The 17,750-nt window shown below is 37.3% G+C and overlaps 1 protein-coding gene across 1 annotated transcript in view; it reads left to right on the plus strand.

Annotated features, from left to right (window-relative positions):
• The first annotated feature begins 593 nt into the window (after positions 1 to 593).
• LOC136327210 (alpha-2-macroglobulin-like) overlaps positions 594 to 17,750 on the plus strand; it is a 48,572-nt gene continuing 31,415 nt past the window's right edge. The window contains exons 1-11 of the mRNA XM_066264167.1: positions 594 to 951; positions 3,281 to 3,464; positions 4,365 to 4,524; positions 4,688 to 4,740; positions 6,834 to 6,854; positions 7,116 to 7,284; positions 7,729 to 7,813; positions 10,419 to 10,539; positions 11,821 to 11,935; positions 12,391 to 12,500; positions 15,076 to 15,237. Of these exons, the coding sequence (XP_066120264.1) occupies positions 866 to 951; positions 3,281 to 3,464; positions 4,365 to 4,524; positions 4,688 to 4,740; positions 6,834 to 6,854; positions 7,116 to 7,284; positions 7,729 to 7,813; positions 10,419 to 10,539; positions 11,821 to 11,935; positions 12,391 to 12,500; positions 15,076 to 15,237 (1,266 nt within the window). The 5' untranslated portion in view covers positions 594 to 865. The remainder of the gene's footprint in view (positions 952 to 3,280; positions 3,465 to 4,364; positions 4,525 to 4,687; positions 4,741 to 6,833; positions 6,855 to 7,115; positions 7,285 to 7,728; positions 7,814 to 10,418; positions 10,540 to 11,820; positions 11,936 to 12,390; positions 12,501 to 15,075; positions 15,238 to 17,750) is intronic.

The raw sequence follows: 17,750 nt of genomic DNA on the forward strand, positions 1-17,750 counted from the left end.
CTTCCCTCCTCTCGTTTAAAAATAAATAGTGGAATAAAAAAATGGGTGGATAGATGAAAGAAATATTGTCTATGATTAAAGATTGATAAAGAGCAGCATATTTAGAAGTCAGCAACAAAATTTGTTTGTATAGCCGGTGGTAAAGGTAAGTGGGATCTTTGTCAGGCACAATAAGTGAAAGCTTGTTTTTGAAGTCCAGCTACTTCTCCTTTCATCTTTTCAGTTTTTTAGTACAAAAAAAAATTTTTTTTTAATTACTATTCTCCCAGGGACTGGCTTTTTATCTGCAATCCAGTAATGCCCTTAAATTAAAAACCATTGTTAGCTTAATTCAATATCATTTCCATAGAGGACTACTGAATTCTGTAACTGCTTCAACATTTAAGGCAGAAATATTTAATGGAGGACTTGCAGTAAAATATCTACTGGGAGTCTGCCCAGTATTGCTTAAATTGTAGCTTCCCTTACCAACTATTCACACAAAAGATGTGTAGAAATCCATAAAAGGTGCTATGGGGAAGTGGAAGGAGGGAGTAAGGGAGAAGGGTTTGAAAAGCTGATCAGCTGCTTTATAGTAAAAACCAGAGAAAGTAAGCACTTATGGGAATGTGGATTTTATCCCTCCAGGAATTCTATTTAGCCAGGAATTAACCTTGACCATAAATTAAGCCTCGGAGAGCAATGACCCTTTCAGAGAACATTCAGAGACCTCTAGTTTGTTTAGACAGCTGTGTGGGTGGAACTTCATGTTGTCTCAGAGAGCAACATAAAACCCATTTGCTCTGAGAACCACTTTGGACCAGACCAACTCCAGGGACTCGGGTGCAATACAGTCTGGTCTCCTCGAGTTCCTTCTCCCTGCAGCATGGAGAAGAACAAACTCCTTCATTCAAGTCTAATTCTCCTCCTTCTGGTCGTCCTGCCTACAGATGCCTCACTCTCTGGACAACCGTGAGTTTCCCACAGAGCATAAACATTCAGAGTCCTTTCCTTACATTTTTTTCTGCTTTGAATTAAAATACCGTACTCTTGTTGTGCACCACTTATATATCTGTGTTAAACTCTTGCTTGATTCATTAAAATGCACTTTAAAGAGTTAGGAAAAGAATCCTTTTCTTTATTTTACTTATATCATTTATTTGTCTTTCATTTGAAACCATCACCATCTTATCTTTAGGTTCTCTTCTAATGATGAGATTTCATAAATTCAGTGTATTCATTTTTTACTTATTCTTAACCATTTTTCTCTAATTCTCTGCATCTCTGAATCTCTAAATTATCTGGGGATATACTAGGACTTTCTAAAGGGCATTGAAAATGGTTAGTTTTAAAGGAATTCAGTTTTAGATTCTTACATTCATATTAATCTGCTTGAGACCATGCTATTTATCCTTTCTTGCCTCCCTTTTCTTAATTGCCCATCTGCCACTTTATAAGAGAAAGACAAGCCTCTCCCTCAATTAGATGTTACCATGGAGCATTGTCCTGGAGAATAAAAAATCTTTAGAATGCCAAAGAAAGGAACAATTTGAAATACTGATGTTGATGTTGAGAAAGCAAAGAATTCTACGGACAGGGGAGAAAACCCTTTTGTAGATCATGTGCTAACAGATTTTTTGTTTCAACAAAACTGAAAGAAGATCTAAACAGAACATTAGCTGATAGATGATTAGATGTCATTCTTGATAATTAAGGCAATGGGTGACTTCTGGCATGTAACGTAGAAGGAGTTACAAAAACTGATAATAATGTATAATTGTTTTAGCTGTCATTTTCTTACTCTTATGTGAATAATTTTTCATGGCATTTACATCTACACAAACAAAAAATAACAACAGAATTAATGCTAGACCTTGTTTAATCTTGCAATAAAGAATATCCATTTATGGATAAGCATGTGTTCTATTAAAGATATGCTTCAAAGGTATTTTGATGTTTTATCTAATATGTATGTATTACAATTTGCAATATATTTATTTTGCTTTGATCTGTTATATATAAGTGAGATTTTTTAAAAGAACTGGGTCTAGAAGAAAATGTTTAACATTTACAACTTTATGGTCACATTAAATTTAGACAAAGAGTTAAAGTTAAATGTATATGCCCACATCTAATCTACATTTATACATATATATATATGTGTGTGTGTGTGTATATATATATATATACTTATATATATACAAAATTTTGAAGCATAAAAATCTTAGGATAAATTTTTGTGTAGTAAGTGGCAAGGAAATTTAAGTTCAAGGAGAAAAAATGGAAAAATGTTAAATTTCTGATAATTACAAGAAGAACAGTTTGATATATTTTTAAAGTAAGTTAAATTGGGTATCATATCTCTGATATTTAAGATTCAATGGGACACTTAAAAAAGAATGATGTAAGTTTTAACTTAAAATATCATCATAAATAATATCTTTTGCTATTATTTAAACTTGTGATAAAAATTATTGTTTTCTTGAAAATGTGTAAGGAATGCAATTTTTCTAAAAAATTATTGAGAATCCTTTGAACAAAAAATATTTGAAAACTACAGAATCAATGAAGTATTTTATATATATGAAGGAATTGAGAATATTTCTGTTTTGCTCATGAGCTCCCAAGACCCAAAATTCAGTCACTAGAAGATCATTTTTGAGTGGAGTCATTGTCTAGCTGGGAGTTGAAAGGCAAATATTTAAAATGCAAACATCCAGCATTAGGTAACACACTAAGATTTCATTAGTTGTTTACCATAACTGAGACTTTAAACTAATGATTCACTTCTTTTAAGTCTCAGATTCTACATCTGTAAAGTGGAAGGCAAGTACTTGCCATACCATTTTCTCAGGGTGTTGAATATCTATATCTATACATATAAATATTCAATGAGCATTCATCGATTGATCTTTCAGTGTCTCAACTGAAAGCTTGCTTGCTTTTTACAGCAATACTAACATAAAATAGACTTATAACATGAATACATATAATTAACGTATTTTTAATTTGAATTCAAGTATTTACATTTTTGGGTTTCTTAAAATAAGGCAAACATGCAAATTTTAATCTACTTAAGGCTCACTTTAAGCAAAATGGTCACTGCTGTGGAAGTGATGATGGACAGGAGAATAATTCTCATATGTGCCATCCAAGAGCAAAGGTTAACTTCATGCTTCTCAATCTGTCTTCTCATGGTATAGAACTAATGATAGTACCAGTAATTTTGATGGAAAATAGTGCTGTTGATAATAATGCCTCTTCTCCTACACTCTCCTCTATCTGGACTCCCCATTTCCAGGCAGTATATGATGCTGGTCCCCTCTCTGCTCCACACTGAAACTCCTGAAAAGGCTTGCTTCCTTCTGAGCCACCTGAATGAGACAGTGACTGTAAGGGCTTCCTTGAAGTCTCTCAGAGAGAACAGGAGCCTCTTCACTGACCTGGTGGCAGAGAAGGACTTATTCCATTGTGTCTCCTTCACAGTGAGTATGGTTGTTAGACTTTATATACTTGGTTCTATTGGCCAGGGTTATAAGTAAGGATACAGAATGCAGTCCAGATAAGGCTTTGAGAAGCTGGCAAACACTTCAGAAAGAAATCTAAATGTATTTACCAAGTATAGAAATTAAGAAACAAACAGCCTGACCTGTGGTGGCACAGTGGATAAAACGTCGACCTCAAATGCTGAGGTCACCAGTATGAAACCCTGAGCTTGCCCTGTCTGGCACGTAAGGGTGTTGATGCTTACTGTTCCTCCCCATTCTGTCTCTCTCATTCTCTCTCTTCTCTAAAATGAATAAATAAATAAATAAAAATATTTCTTAAAAAAACAAAAGAACCAATGCAGGAATTTCCAGGAAGAAAACAAAAGCAATATGTACTAGATAAAGGAAAAATTGAATTTTTAAAATTAAATGAAAAAAATATTAATAAAGCAAACTAAGCCAATACTCAACATAAGCCCCCAAACTCTTCACTGTTGCCCATATGTAAAATGACAACAACCTATAGCAATAAAATATTATAATTTTTTTTCTCATAGACTTAAATATGTTTTACCATGCTTTTTTAGCCGATAACCAAAACTTGGTAAAGTTCATTGTAATAGTAATTGAATCAATTCTGTATTGAATCAAGATTGTATCTATAAGGTGATGTGAATCTCATTTGTGACCTTACTTACTGATATATCTTCCTCCATCTTGTGTCTGTCTCTGCAATTGAAAAATGACAGAAGTAATTCTTGTCCATGCCAGTTTTCCCTGATAAGAATGAGGGAATAAAGTTAAGTCAGAGTCCAGATCTCCAGGGAAGAGTGGGACAGGGATGGGGGAGGAAGGGTGGAAGACTGAATGGATTCTCAAGATTCTCTTGTATTTCAGGTCCCAAGTCCTTCATCCAATGAAGAGGTAATGTTTCTCACTTTCCGAGTGAAAGGAGCAACCCAGGAATTCAGGAGGCGGACTGCAGTGGTGGTTAAAAACCAAAAGAGCCTGGTCTTTATCCAGACAGACAAACCCATCTACAAACCAGAGCAGACAGGTACAAAGAGACCTACAGTCAGGACAACTTCAAAAGGGAAAGATCCTCCCCTGTGTATTCCCCACTTAAATGTCCTATAATCCTATTTCCTTAATAACTTGTTCTACTGGCCTACAGTCCTGGTTTAAGATTTATGGGACTGATAAAAATATTTCTATTTCAGTGAAATTTCGTGTCGTCTCATTAGATGAAAATTTTCACCCCCTGAATGAGTTGGTGAGTTTCCTAATTTCTAGACAGAGTCATTATTATCTGTGTAATCTGGCTGGGCGCCTATTTTTGGTGTTGGGGAGGACCAGGGAGAGGAGGAATCTGGACAGTAATTTCTGACATTACAATAGTGTAAGATTATCATTTTAAACAGTATCCCTGATCAAGAGAGTAGCTAATTCTTTCTATCTTGGTACTGATACTTAGGCAATCATCACCAATTAAACTTCCTATTTGGAAAGTTCTCAATTAGGTAAATTAAAAAGACATATTAACCAACAGACACATTAAGTCAAATAATTTAAGTTCAAATAACTTCTCAAAGATTTCTAATTTTTTCAAACACACCTACCAAAATCTCTTTTAAAAAGGGAAAGGAGAATGCAGTGGATAGAGTGTCGGAGTGGAATGTGGAGGACCCAGGTTCAAGACCCCAAGGTCACCAGCTTGAGCGTGGGCTCATCTGGTTTGAGCAAAGCTCACCAGCTTGAGCTCAAGGTCGCTGGCTTGAGCAACAGGTCACTCAGTCTACTATAGCCTCCTGGTCAAGGCACATATGAGAAATCAATCAATAAACAACTAAGGAACCACAACGAAGAATTGATTTTTCTCATCTCTCTCCCTTCCTGTCTGTCTGTCCCTATCTGTCCCTCTCTCTGACTCTCTCTGTCTCTGCCACAAAAAAAAAGAAAGGAAAAGAATGAAGTCAATGTTTGTTCCAAACAATTACCATTTGATATTTTTTTCAAGATTTTATTTATTCATTTTAGAGAGCAGAGAGAGACACACACAGAAAAAGAGAGAGAGAGAGAAGGGGAAAAACAGGAAGCATCCACTCCCATATGTGCCTTGACCAGGCAAGCCCAGGGTTTCGAACAGGCTACCTCTGTGTTCCAGGTCAATGCTTTATCCACTGTGCCACCACAGGCCAGGTCAACACTTGATATTTATTATAAGAAACAACTCTTAACTTAATAAAGACACACCAAGTCAAAGTCTTCATTTTTCTCTCCCAAATCTATTCTTCTACATTTCCCTATCTCAGAGGCAATTTTTTTCTCCCAGTCCCTAAGGCAAAGATTATGGCATGATCTTGCCTTTGCTCTTTTTCTCACACATGTATGCATCTACTTCATTAGAAAATTACATTAGCTTAAAATGTGTCCAGACGATTTCTTACTATCTGCATGCTACAGCCCCTTCCTGGTCAATGTCACTTCTAAACAAGCCAAGAAACTAGTCTAGGCTTCTACTTTCACTTCTCTATCTAAAATTAAACACTTCGTTCATCTATCAGCTTAACCCTGATTTATTTCAAGATACTACTTACCACTCCCTGATATATATAGATATAGATAGATACAGATATAAATTTATTAAATATATAAATATATGAAATACATGTGTCAGCCCTGGCCAGTTGACTCAAGGTAGAGTGTCAGCCCAGTTGTGGAAGTCCCAGATTTGATTTCCAGTCAGGGCACACAGGAGAAGCAACCATCCTATTCCACCCCTCTCCCTCCCTCTTCTCTCTCTCTCCTTTTTTTTTTCTCTCTCTCTCTCTTCCCTTCCTGCAGCCATAGCTCAAATGGTTCAAGCAATTTGGCCTTGGGTGCTGAGGATGGCTCCATGGCCTCACCTCAGGAGCTAAAATGGCTCAGTTCTGAGCAATGGAGCAGTGGCCCCAGATGGGCAGAGCATCACTTCCTAGTGGGTTTGCTGGGTGGATGCCAGTTGAGGTGCATGCAGGAGTCTGTCTCTGCCTCCTTGCCTCCCTGCCTCTCATTTAATAAAAAAAAACAAAATAAAAGTCAAACATATATCTCAAAGATAGATATCAAACATATCTTATATATATATCTCAACTATATGTATATATACACATATACACGTGTTTCTTATGTATCATTCCTTATTGAAAAGTAAGTTCCATGGAAGCAGATATATTGTTCTTTTATGCATTGCAATACTTAACCTGTAACTTTTGTGTGTTTTACTACAGATAAAGTTATTCTATGTAAAACTGTCTTGCTTATAAATCAGAAGTGAGAATATTTTTGAACAAGTCTAAAGTTCTTTTTTTCTCTTTTGTCTTTCAGATCCCACTAATATACGTTGAAGTAAGCTAAATGAAACATTACATAATTACACGTAAAGTAATAAATTTAGGGGAAATGTTCTTAGTTGAGAGATTCTTACAGTATCCCAGAAACTTGGTATGAAGGGAGAAGCCTTCAAACTTGGATAACATAGATGGTTCTAAGTCATCTCCCCTCCCCATTCCTTTTTCCTCTTTGTGGATAACAGGACTGTCCACAGATTTCCTGTATTGTCTCTAATGCTTTAAGCCCTTTTGTAAGTTTCAATTAATGTATCTATAGGACCCCAAAGGAAATCGCATCGCACAATGGCAGAAAGTTCAGTTAGAGAGTGGCCTCAAGCAATTGACATTCCCTCTCTCATCAGAGCCCTTCCAGGGCTCCTACAAGGTGGTGGTGCAGAAGGAATCAGACAGAAGTATAAAGCACCCCTTCACTGTGGAGGAATTTGGTATGAATTGTGGAAAATCATGGAATGCTTTTCTTCATATTTAAACTTCTAGGGCCTAGAATTTGAGCTTATTTGAAGTCCTTTAATTTCCCGTGGATGAGACTGAGTTTAGAGTAGAACCATTTACATACCTAACTCCAGAGAAGACAAATGATTTGTGAATAGGACTTCAAAGAACTTAGTTATTTTTTATAGCAATTTTTAATCTCCAAAAAATGTGAAGCATCCTTGTTTTAATGGACTCTCCCTAATTCATTAAGGTTACAGTGATTCGTAGACCTTCAGTCAGAATCTCCATTTGAGAGTAAGGTGAAGACATTGGAGAAGAGAGCTACCACTTTAGAGGTCTAAAATATTGTTAAGGAATTGTTACAAAGAACCTGAAAATACTAATTCCATAAAATTTGAAAACTAATCACAAACCTCCTTTTCTCCAATCTACAGTGCTTCCCAAGTTTGATGTGCAAGTAACAATGCCAAAGATAATCACTATCTTGGAAGAAGTGGTGAATGTGTCAGTGTGTGGCCTGTGAGTTTATACCTTGTTAATATTCAGAGGGGAATTCTTTTTAAAAGATTCACCATTTGAGATATTATGGCTAGTGTTTCAAGGAAGAGTGATAGCACAAATATTTTAAACACACAAGAAAATCCCATCTCTAGAATTTTCCTCTCCTGTTGCTTTCTTACTTTTCCTTACTTGCTCTCACGTCCCTACCAGCATTATTAAAGCTATCACGGTGCAGGTAACTGTTCCTAGAGAGACCATGCTACTGGCATTCTGAATGTAGCAAACCTGCTTGTGTGTACACACAGGTGCACGCACACACACACACAGACAAATGGAATAATATTAAAAAATAGTGGCTCCCCCTTCACAAGATTATAGAGGAAATTCAATCACCAACAGATTATTTACCTGATTTTGCATACATGGGGGAAAAATAATTTGAATTCTGATTTGTTGAGATAAAATATAATAGTGAAATCTCATCTAACTCATCAGTCTACCTAAGGCATATTACATACCTCTCTCAGTGAGTGTGTCTTTTCCAACTTTGAAAATTCATGTCCCCACCAGTAAATGGTAGAACATATTTTCCAATGATACATCTGAGAAGGGGTTAATTTCCAAAATCTATAAAGAACTTATACTACTCAACACCAAGAAAACAAACAACCTAATTAAAAAATGGGCCAAGGACCTGAATAGACACTTTTTCAAAGAGGACATACAGATGGCCAATAAACATAAGAAAAAATGTTCAATATCATTAATCATCAGAGAGATGCAAATTAAAACCACAATAAGATATCACCACGTGCCTGTCAAAATAGCTATCATCAATACGTCAACAAACAAGTGTTGGTAAAGATGTAGAGAAAAGGGGACCCTTCTTCATTGTTGGTGGGAATGCAGACTGGTTCAGCCACTGTGGAAAACACTATTCAGTTTCCTCAAAAAATTTAAAATGCAACTGCTTTTTTAACTCAGCGATCCCACTCCTGGGAACATACCCAAAGAAACCTGAAACACTAATTCAAAAGAATATATGCACCACTGTGTTCATTGCAGCATTATTTACAATAGCCAAGATCTGAAAACAGCCCAAGGGTCCATCAGTGGATAAGTGAATAAAAAGCTGTAGTACATTTACACAATAAAATATTACTCAGCCATAAAAAAGGGAGGAAATCTTACCTATTGCAACAGCATGGATGAACCAGGAGATTATTATGCTAAATGAAGTAAGCCAGTGAGAGAATGACAAATACCATATGATCTTGCTTATAAGTGAAGTCTAATGAACAAAATAAACTGATGAACAAAATAGAAACAGAGGCATAGACACATGGAACAGACTGACAGCTGTCAGAGGGGAGGAGGGTTGGGGACTAGATGAAAGAAGGTGAAGAGATTTAGCAAACATACACACACAACACACACACACATATGTACCACATAGACAAACAACAGTGTGGTGGGACACTGGGCCTGGGGGAACAAAGGGCTGGGGAAATGAGAACAGAAAGAGACTTTACTTGAGGCATTGGGCACACGATAAAATATGTAAATGATGTTTCATTGAGCTGTACACTTGAAACCTATATGGTTTTGAAGACCAATGGCCTCCCAAAAAATTTAATAAAAAATGTTTTTTAAAAAAGAAAGGAAGTCGCCTGACCTGTGGTGGCGCAGTGGATAACGCGTCGACCTGGAAATGCTGAGGTCGCTGGTTCAAAACCCTGGGCTTGCCTGGTCAAGGCACATATGGGAGTTGATGCTTCCAGCTCCTCCCCCCTTCTCTCTCTCTCTGTCTCTCTCTCTCTCCCTCTCTCTCTCCTCTCTAAAAATGAATAAAGAAGAAAAAAAATTAAAAAAAAAAGAAAGGAAGTCATGTTCCCAGGAGCTTATGTGCCCATCTCCAGTAGCCCAGCAGTAGCACTCATAGAAAGAGCTGACAGTGATGTGACCACTCCTGCAGATCACTTATATAATGCACCCACTATTCAACTGGGTTTGTGCCCTTGCACAATCTCAGAATAATGGCCACCATGTTCTTGATCCCACACAATTGGTGAGCCAGTATTCTTGGAAATAGAGATATAGAGAAAATTTTAAATAGGGAAAGAAACAGGTACCTCAGAAAACACAGCAACATTTGTGTAAAAAGTAAACAAGTAAAATTTTATGTAAATAAACATGGTTACACATGGAGAGAGGATGACGGAAGGAGAGGCACCGTCGTATTAGTAGTTTGTATTCCTAGTAGAATTGAGAGTACATGTTTCTTCTCTGTCTTGTTTTGTCAGAGTTGGTTTTTCTTGTAAGAACAGGTGTAGCTTTGGTAATACAAAAGATAACTTTTTAAGATAAAACTGAAAATTAAAAATTAAGAAAAGAAAGACATGATAAAAGAAGATAGTAGTAAGTTTCAGTACATTGCACTGGAGAATTCTAGAAGAGAAGGGTCATCACTTCACTGTGCACAACATTCTTGGAGCCCTAAGAAGGAAAGTGTAGGGAGTGAATATACTGTAGTTAAAAAGAAGACTATAAATAAATATAAATAGATAAAAATTGTAAATGTTCAGTGTCTGCTTTGATTCACTTGGAAATGTTCTTATGACAGATACACATATGGGAAGCCGGTCCCAGGACATGTGACTATGAGCATATGCAGAAAGTATAATAATCCTTCTAACTGCTTCGGTGAAGAGTCCCAGGCTGTCTGTGAGAAATTCAGTCAGAAGGTAAGTGGAAAACTCTTCTAGAGATTAACAACTGAGGCATTGTTAATAACCAGTGAGTTACAACATGGTGCTAACTCAATAAGAGAGCAATCTAGAAGAGAATTCTATGCTAACTATAATTGGGCTCAGTGGATAAAGCATTGTCCCAGTATGCCAAGGACACAGTTCCATCCCCTGGCAGGGCTCGTAGGTAAAGCAATCCATGAACACACAACTCAATGGAACAACTAAGTGAAACAAATTGATGCTTTCTCTCTCTCTCCCTCTCTTCCTCTCTTTATCTCTCATATCAATGGGAAAAAAAATTAAAAATAAATGAATTAACACAATAGGAATTATTTATTTCTTAAAATTGTCCATTGTGGGTATTTTTGGTGCACCAAGCATACAGAATGATGAAAGCTGAGACAACTTCAATACCTGACATCCAAAGCCATCTTGGCATCCATTTGTATGAAAGAAAAAGAAAAAAAAAACAACACATACCTCTTAACCACCTTGCCTGGGAAAGATGTCATGTTTGCTCTTTCTATGAGTGAGACCTTCTCAGATGGCCCCACCTAGGTACAGGGAGGTGGGAAACACAGTCCCCACATTGGTGGCCACTTTCCAGTAATAGCTGTACACTATAGGAGAACCTGACTTTGGTGAAAGGTTAGCTGCCTGTTACAATAGATTACCCCAAAATCTTTGAGGCATTTCTATCTCATTTACTCTAGGAAATCTAAAATTCTAAGGAATATATCTGTCAATTATAAACCAAATACTGTTGTAAAATATAATAACTAATCCATAGAGAATAGGTATTGCATTCTTACAAGAAATATCTAGCCTGACCGGGTGGTGGCGCAGTGGATAGAGCGTCGGACTGGGATGCGGAAGACCCAGGTTCAAGACCCCGAGGTCTCCAGCTTGAGCGAGGCATCATCTGGTTTGAGCAAAAGCTCACCAGCTTGAGCCTGAGGTTGCTGGCTCAAGCAAGGGGTTACTTGGTCTGCTGAAGGCCCGCGGTCAAAGCTCGTATGAGAAGGCAATCAATGAACAACTGAGGTGTTGCAATGCACAATGAAAAACTAATGATTGATGCTTCTCATCTCTCTGTTCCTGTCTGTCTGTCCCTGTCTATCCCTCTCTCTGACTCTCTCTCTGTCTCTGTAAAAAAAAAAAAAAAAAAAAAAAGAAATATCTAAATTATGTTGTGTCCCCCCCCAGATCCCACCAGATTAAGTGACCACTAATCTATCTAGTATTATGTTCTTGTATTTTTTTATCCCCTTCTAGCTAAACAGTCAGGGCTGCTTCTCCCAGCAAGTAAATACCAAAGTCTTCCAGTTGAAGAGACAAGGGTATAAAATGGAACTTGAAGTAGAAGCCAAGATCAAAGAAGAAGGAACAGGTTTGCATACCACATTGGTATGGGATTAAAAACAATGGACAGTAACATTTCCTTTGCCAAAGTATGCATTAAAAGAGAAAAAGTAGCCTGACCAGGTGATGGTGCAGTGGCTAGAGTGTCAGACTGGGATGCGGAGGACCCAGGTTTGAGACCCCGAGGTCACCAGCTTGAGCACAAGTTCATCTGGTTTGAGCGAAACTCACCAGCTTGGGCCCAAGGTCACTGGCTTGAACAAGGGGTTACTCAGTCTGCTGAAACCCCCCAGTCAAAGCACATATGACAAAGCAATCAATGAACAACTAAGATGCTTCTCCTCTCTTTCCCTTCCGGTTTGTCTGTCCCTAACTATCCCTCTCTCTGGTTCTCTCTGTCTCTAAAGAGAGAGAGAGAGAGAAAGAAGTTTATGGAGATTGTCCTTCCAAAAAATAACTTATTTTTTCCTACTTTATTTTCAGAGGTGGAGTTAACAGGAAAAGGGTCCAGTGAAATAACAAAAACCATAACCAAACTCTACTTTGTGAAAGTGGACCAACACTTGAGACAAGGAATCCCCTTCTCTGGGCAGGTGGAGTATTTTTTTTTTAATTTTATTTTTTTAATGGGGCGACATCAGTAAATCAGGATACATATATTCAAAGATAACATGTCCAGGTTATCTTGTCATTCAATTATGTTGCATACCCATCACCCAAAGTCAGATTGTCCTCTGTCACCTTCTATCTAGTTTTCTTTGTGCCCCTCCCCCTCCCCCTCTCCCTCTCCCCCCTCCCCCCGTAACCACCACACTCTTATCAATGTCTCTTAGTCTCACTTTTATGTCAGGTGGAGTATTTTTCAATTCACAAATCAGACCACACATCATCACAGAATTAGCACAACATATTCTGCTAAAACTATACCTGATTATTGTTACCTGTTAATTAACATAAGCAAAAGTATAAAACCACATAAAAATAAATTTATTCCTCTATCAATCTACACATGAAATCTATAACAATAATTCTAAAGCACTATTGGAAAATTTGGGGGGCCCTGGTCGGTTGGTTCAGTGGTAGAGCATTGACCTAGCATGTGGATGTCCGGGTTTGATTCCTGGTCAGGGCATACAGGAGAAGTGATTATCTGCTTCTCCACCCCTCCTCCTTCTTCTTCTTTCCCCTCTCCCTCTCCCCTCCACCCCCCAGCCATGGCTTGATTGTTTTGAACAAGTTGGCCTGGGGTGCTGAGGATGGCTCCCTGGCCTCCACCTCTGGCACTAAAAAAAAATGCCTCAGTTGCTGAGCAATGAAGCAACAGTCCCAGATGGGCAGAGTATCGCCCCCTAGTGGGCTTGCCAGGTGGATTCCAGTGGAGATGTATGCAGGAATCTTTCTGCCTCCCCTCCTCACACTAAAATAAATAAATAAATCACTAAATAAATTTTTAAAAATTAGAAAATTTTCACTTTTGGAACAGCATTGTATGATATCACTCAATCCTTTTTGCACGGTTTACCAGGCACTCTCATATCTTTACAGTATTTTTTCACAAGAATCTACAAATTTTTTGTGGCCACATACATTATCCTTCCAACACTAACTTTATATGGAAGTGAGTGGATAGGTGGTTTCAATTTTTATTTTGAATCATAAAAGATTTTATTGTACTTAGAATTTATTTCATGGCTATATTTACAATACTTTTCTTATAACAACAAGTATTTTTTTTAAACAGTACACACAATGGTTCTCAGGTTTTAAAAATATATAAATTTTCTCATAGATCTACAAAAATCTTTTGTTGTGATTTTTCTATTATAAGCAGCTGTGAAAATGGACCTTGCTGACTCCAGAAATCTAACAGCTGTATGCATCTTGGTGCATAATTGCTGTGTGTCACATTCTTAATGGAAATGCTCTAAGATTTCAGCAGTGGAGTGAGATGAGACTCAATAAAGAAGCAGTGGAGTAAATTTTAGAATGTTTTAATTACATTATGACAGCAAACATATTCAGAAACTTTGGTCACATCCTAAAATGAAAGTATACTCCATATTCCATGTTTTTAAATTTTCCAGAGGCATATTGTACATTTTTTATATTTAGTCCTGCTAAATAACTATTCCATTAGTCATGAGCCTCAGCAAAAGAGAGAACAAATCAGAATTTTGTACTTATCGTTGTCTTCATACATGCAGCCAAAGTGGATTTTGTTCATCAGTTACACGTTCTGACGAAGTCTGCTGCTGCACTTCTTTCTGCCATGATAAGTAGCTTAACCTGAAAAAGAATCACCATGTTCAGGGTAGAAACAAGACTACCCATCTGCTGAGTTTAAATTAGCAGTAATATGACTTTAAGCCTTTATTTAATATTATGTGCTTCATCTCCACTTTACATTTTTCACATAGGAAGTGCCTTATGAAACCTGCCTACCTTCCAAAAGATTGAAAATCTACGTTGAAAAGCAGATATCACATGTAAAACAACTAGTGAAGCACTCTAGACAATTAATTAATTGTTCACTGGTGCACTTATATACTTAAGAACATTAATCCATGGAAAGTTAGTCATCTGCCACACAAGAAGAGGGGCTCAATTAAATTTAGCTAATGGGTTAAAATTTTTCATTATGGTATGACTCGTGCTCTGTGACTCTCCAAGAGTAATATGTGATACACAATGTTTCCAAAAGATTCCCAAAATACATTTTCCAGTCACTCTTATCATGATATCCATCACTCTCTATGCCTTTACACTGCTTTATTTTTTAAATTTTTTAATTATAGTTTACATTACATTTTATTCTGCATTCACTTTAGATGTACAGCATAGTGGTGAGACAATCATGTACTTCACAGGGTGGTCCACCTGATAGTTCAAGTGCCCACCTGGCTCCATGCAACACTGTTTTGTTTTTCTTCTTCCGACTGATTACTACAATATAAATGTATATCATTTATGCATTTACTCAATATCTGTCTTTTACTAGACTGTGAGCTACCTAATGGAAAGAACTTTTTTTTTATTCACTGCTTTAGCCTCAATGCTTGGAACCATGTTCAACATATAAGATGCACTCAATAAATATTTCTGATAAAATATATTTTGTGCCTATTGGGGATTAGTCATTTAATTGAACCACAACATTTTAATCTTCAGGTGCGCCTAGTGGATGGAAAAGGTGACCCCATGCCAAATAAACTCATCTTCATCACAGCACGTGCTGCCAACTATCACATCAATGCCACCACTGATAAGCATGGCCTGGTGCAGTTCTCCATCAACACCACCAACGTTAAAGATTCCTCCCTCACTGTCAGGGTAAGCTTGGAAAAAAGTTACCAGTAATGTGAAGTAGCCTTGGAAAATGATTGCAACCTAAAAGTGATGAAATTTCCAAGTGGTGTTTAGTCCTATGGAGAGAAAAAAACCTAGAAACTAGAAACCAATTTAAGGTTAACTTTGAAAAAGTTTATTAAAAAGGAGGCAGTATAGTTTTGTGGTTTAAAGTGTGGGATCTTCTTGTGCACAGTTACTGAGATTATAAAATGGTACAACTGCTATGAAAAACAGTGTGGAATTTCTTCACAAAATTAAAAATAGAACTACCATATGATCCAGTAATCCCACTTCTGGGAATATAATCAAAAAAGTTGAAAGCAGGATATTTTCACAACCATGCTCATAGAAGCACTATTCACAACATCCACAAAGAGAAAACAACCCAAAATATCTATGAAGAGATGGACAGATAAACAAACATGTGGCATATACATGTAATGGAATACTACTCAGCCTTAAAAAGGAGGAAATCCTATTGCATGCTATAATGCAGATGAACATGGATGACATTATGCTAAGTGAAATATCCAGTCTCACACACACACACACACACACACACACACACACAATTCCACTAATATGAGGTATCTAAAGTAATCAAAGTCATAGCAAAAGAAAGTAGATTGGTGGCTGCCAGGGCTGGAAAGAAGGGGAAATGAGAAATTTATTGCTGGATGGCTATAGTGTTTTTGTTTCACAAGATGAAAAAATTCTGAAGATCTATTACACACTACTTAGTATTACCAAACCATACACTTAAAAATGGTGAAGACCATAATTTTATGTTATGTATTTCTTACCACAATTTTTCTAAAAGGTGTATGTTTCAGAATCGAATAAATTAGATTAAAATTCTGGCTCAACTCTTTTTAAGAGCAAATAACTAAATACCTCTATACTTCATTTTATCTATTAGACAGATGTAATATTAGCACCTAACTCAGAATTGTTGAGGGGATTACCAATATGACATGTTAAAGTACCTAGTAAGCTCCCTTTAACTACTAAATATTGTTACTATAAAAGCCCATTTTTAACATTATTAGCATTTAGTTTCAAATATATACACTTCTTAAATTATTGTTCTTTATTTTTGTTCTGCTGTTCTAATTTTCTCCAGACATTTCCCATCTCCATATAATTTGCTTTGTGAAGCATACAGTGGAGATGTAAATATACATTTATAGCTATATAGCTATACAACAGATATTACATAATAATAGTGATGAAAAACCCCTGCCTCCTAGAATTGTTTAAATATAAAAAGGGATAGGCCCTGGCCAGTTGGCTCAGTGGTAGAGCATCAGCCTGGCATGCAGGAGTCCAGGGTTCGATTCCCAGCCAGGGCACACAGGAGAAGCACCCATCTGCTTCTCCACCCCTCCCCCTCTCCTTCCTCTCTGTCTCTGTCTTCAACCTCCCACAGCCGAGGCTCCATTGGAGCAAAGATGGCCCGGGCACTGAGGATGGCTCCATGGCCTCTGCCTCAGGCGCTAGAATGGCCCTGGTTGCAACAGAGCAACGCCACAGATGGGCAGAGCATCGCCCCCTGGTGGGAATGCCAAGTGGATCCCAGTCAGGCGCATGCGGGAGTCTGTCTGACTGCCTCCCCGTTTCCAACTTCAGAAAAATACAAAAATATAAAAATAATAAATATGAAAAGGGATAAATGATATATACTGCTCACAAAAATTAGGGGATATTTCAAAATGAATATGAAGCAATTAAGAAAAAGAAGCAGTTGATTTTGATTTTTTTTATTAAAAAAGAACATCAGAAAAGCAAACAAATCAAAGGAAGTTGTTTGATTATGCAAATGAGATGTAAAACCAACTTTTATTTCATTGGTGAAAATGCACTATACAAAAGGCTGAAAGTACTGGAGTATCCCTGATCCCCTAATTTTTGTGAGCCATGTATTTGATTAAGCTTTAAATAGGTGGTGTACAAGCCTATACTTCTAATAACTGAATATCAAATGTGTACTCATTTATGCCATCAAGAAGTATCTCATCTCACTTGACCAGGCAGTGGCGCAATGACTACAGCGTCGAATGGGACGTGGAGGACCCAGGTTCAAAATCCCAGGTTCAAATCCAAGCAGAGGCTCATCTGGCTTGAGTGTGGGCTCACCAGCTTAAACATGGAGTCGCTGGCTTGAGTGTGAGATCATAGACATGACCTCATGGTTGCTCGCTTGAGCAAGGGGTCACTTGCTCTGCTGGAGCCCCCCAGGCAAAGCACATATGAGAAAGCAATCAATGAACAACTACGGTGCCACAGTGAAGACTTGATGCTTCTCATCTCTCTCCCTCTGTCCCTATCTGTCCCTCTTTCTGTTTCTCTCTCTGTCTCTGTCACAGAAAAAAAAAAAAAAGTATCTCAAATACTTTCTGTGTGCTAGGCACTGGACTAGTCCTGAAAATGAAAATATTATTTTTAAATGTTTACTCTTTATTCTGAGGCTTTATATGTCAGAACATACATTAAAC

Source organism: Saccopteryx bilineata, chromosome 1, assembly GCF_036850765.1.
Source record: "Saccopteryx bilineata isolate mSacBil1 chromosome 1, mSacBil1_pri_phased_curated, whole genome shotgun sequence".
In the NCBI taxonomy this organism is placed as follows: Eukaryota; Metazoa; Chordata; class Mammalia; order Chiroptera; family Emballonuridae; genus Saccopteryx; species Saccopteryx bilineata.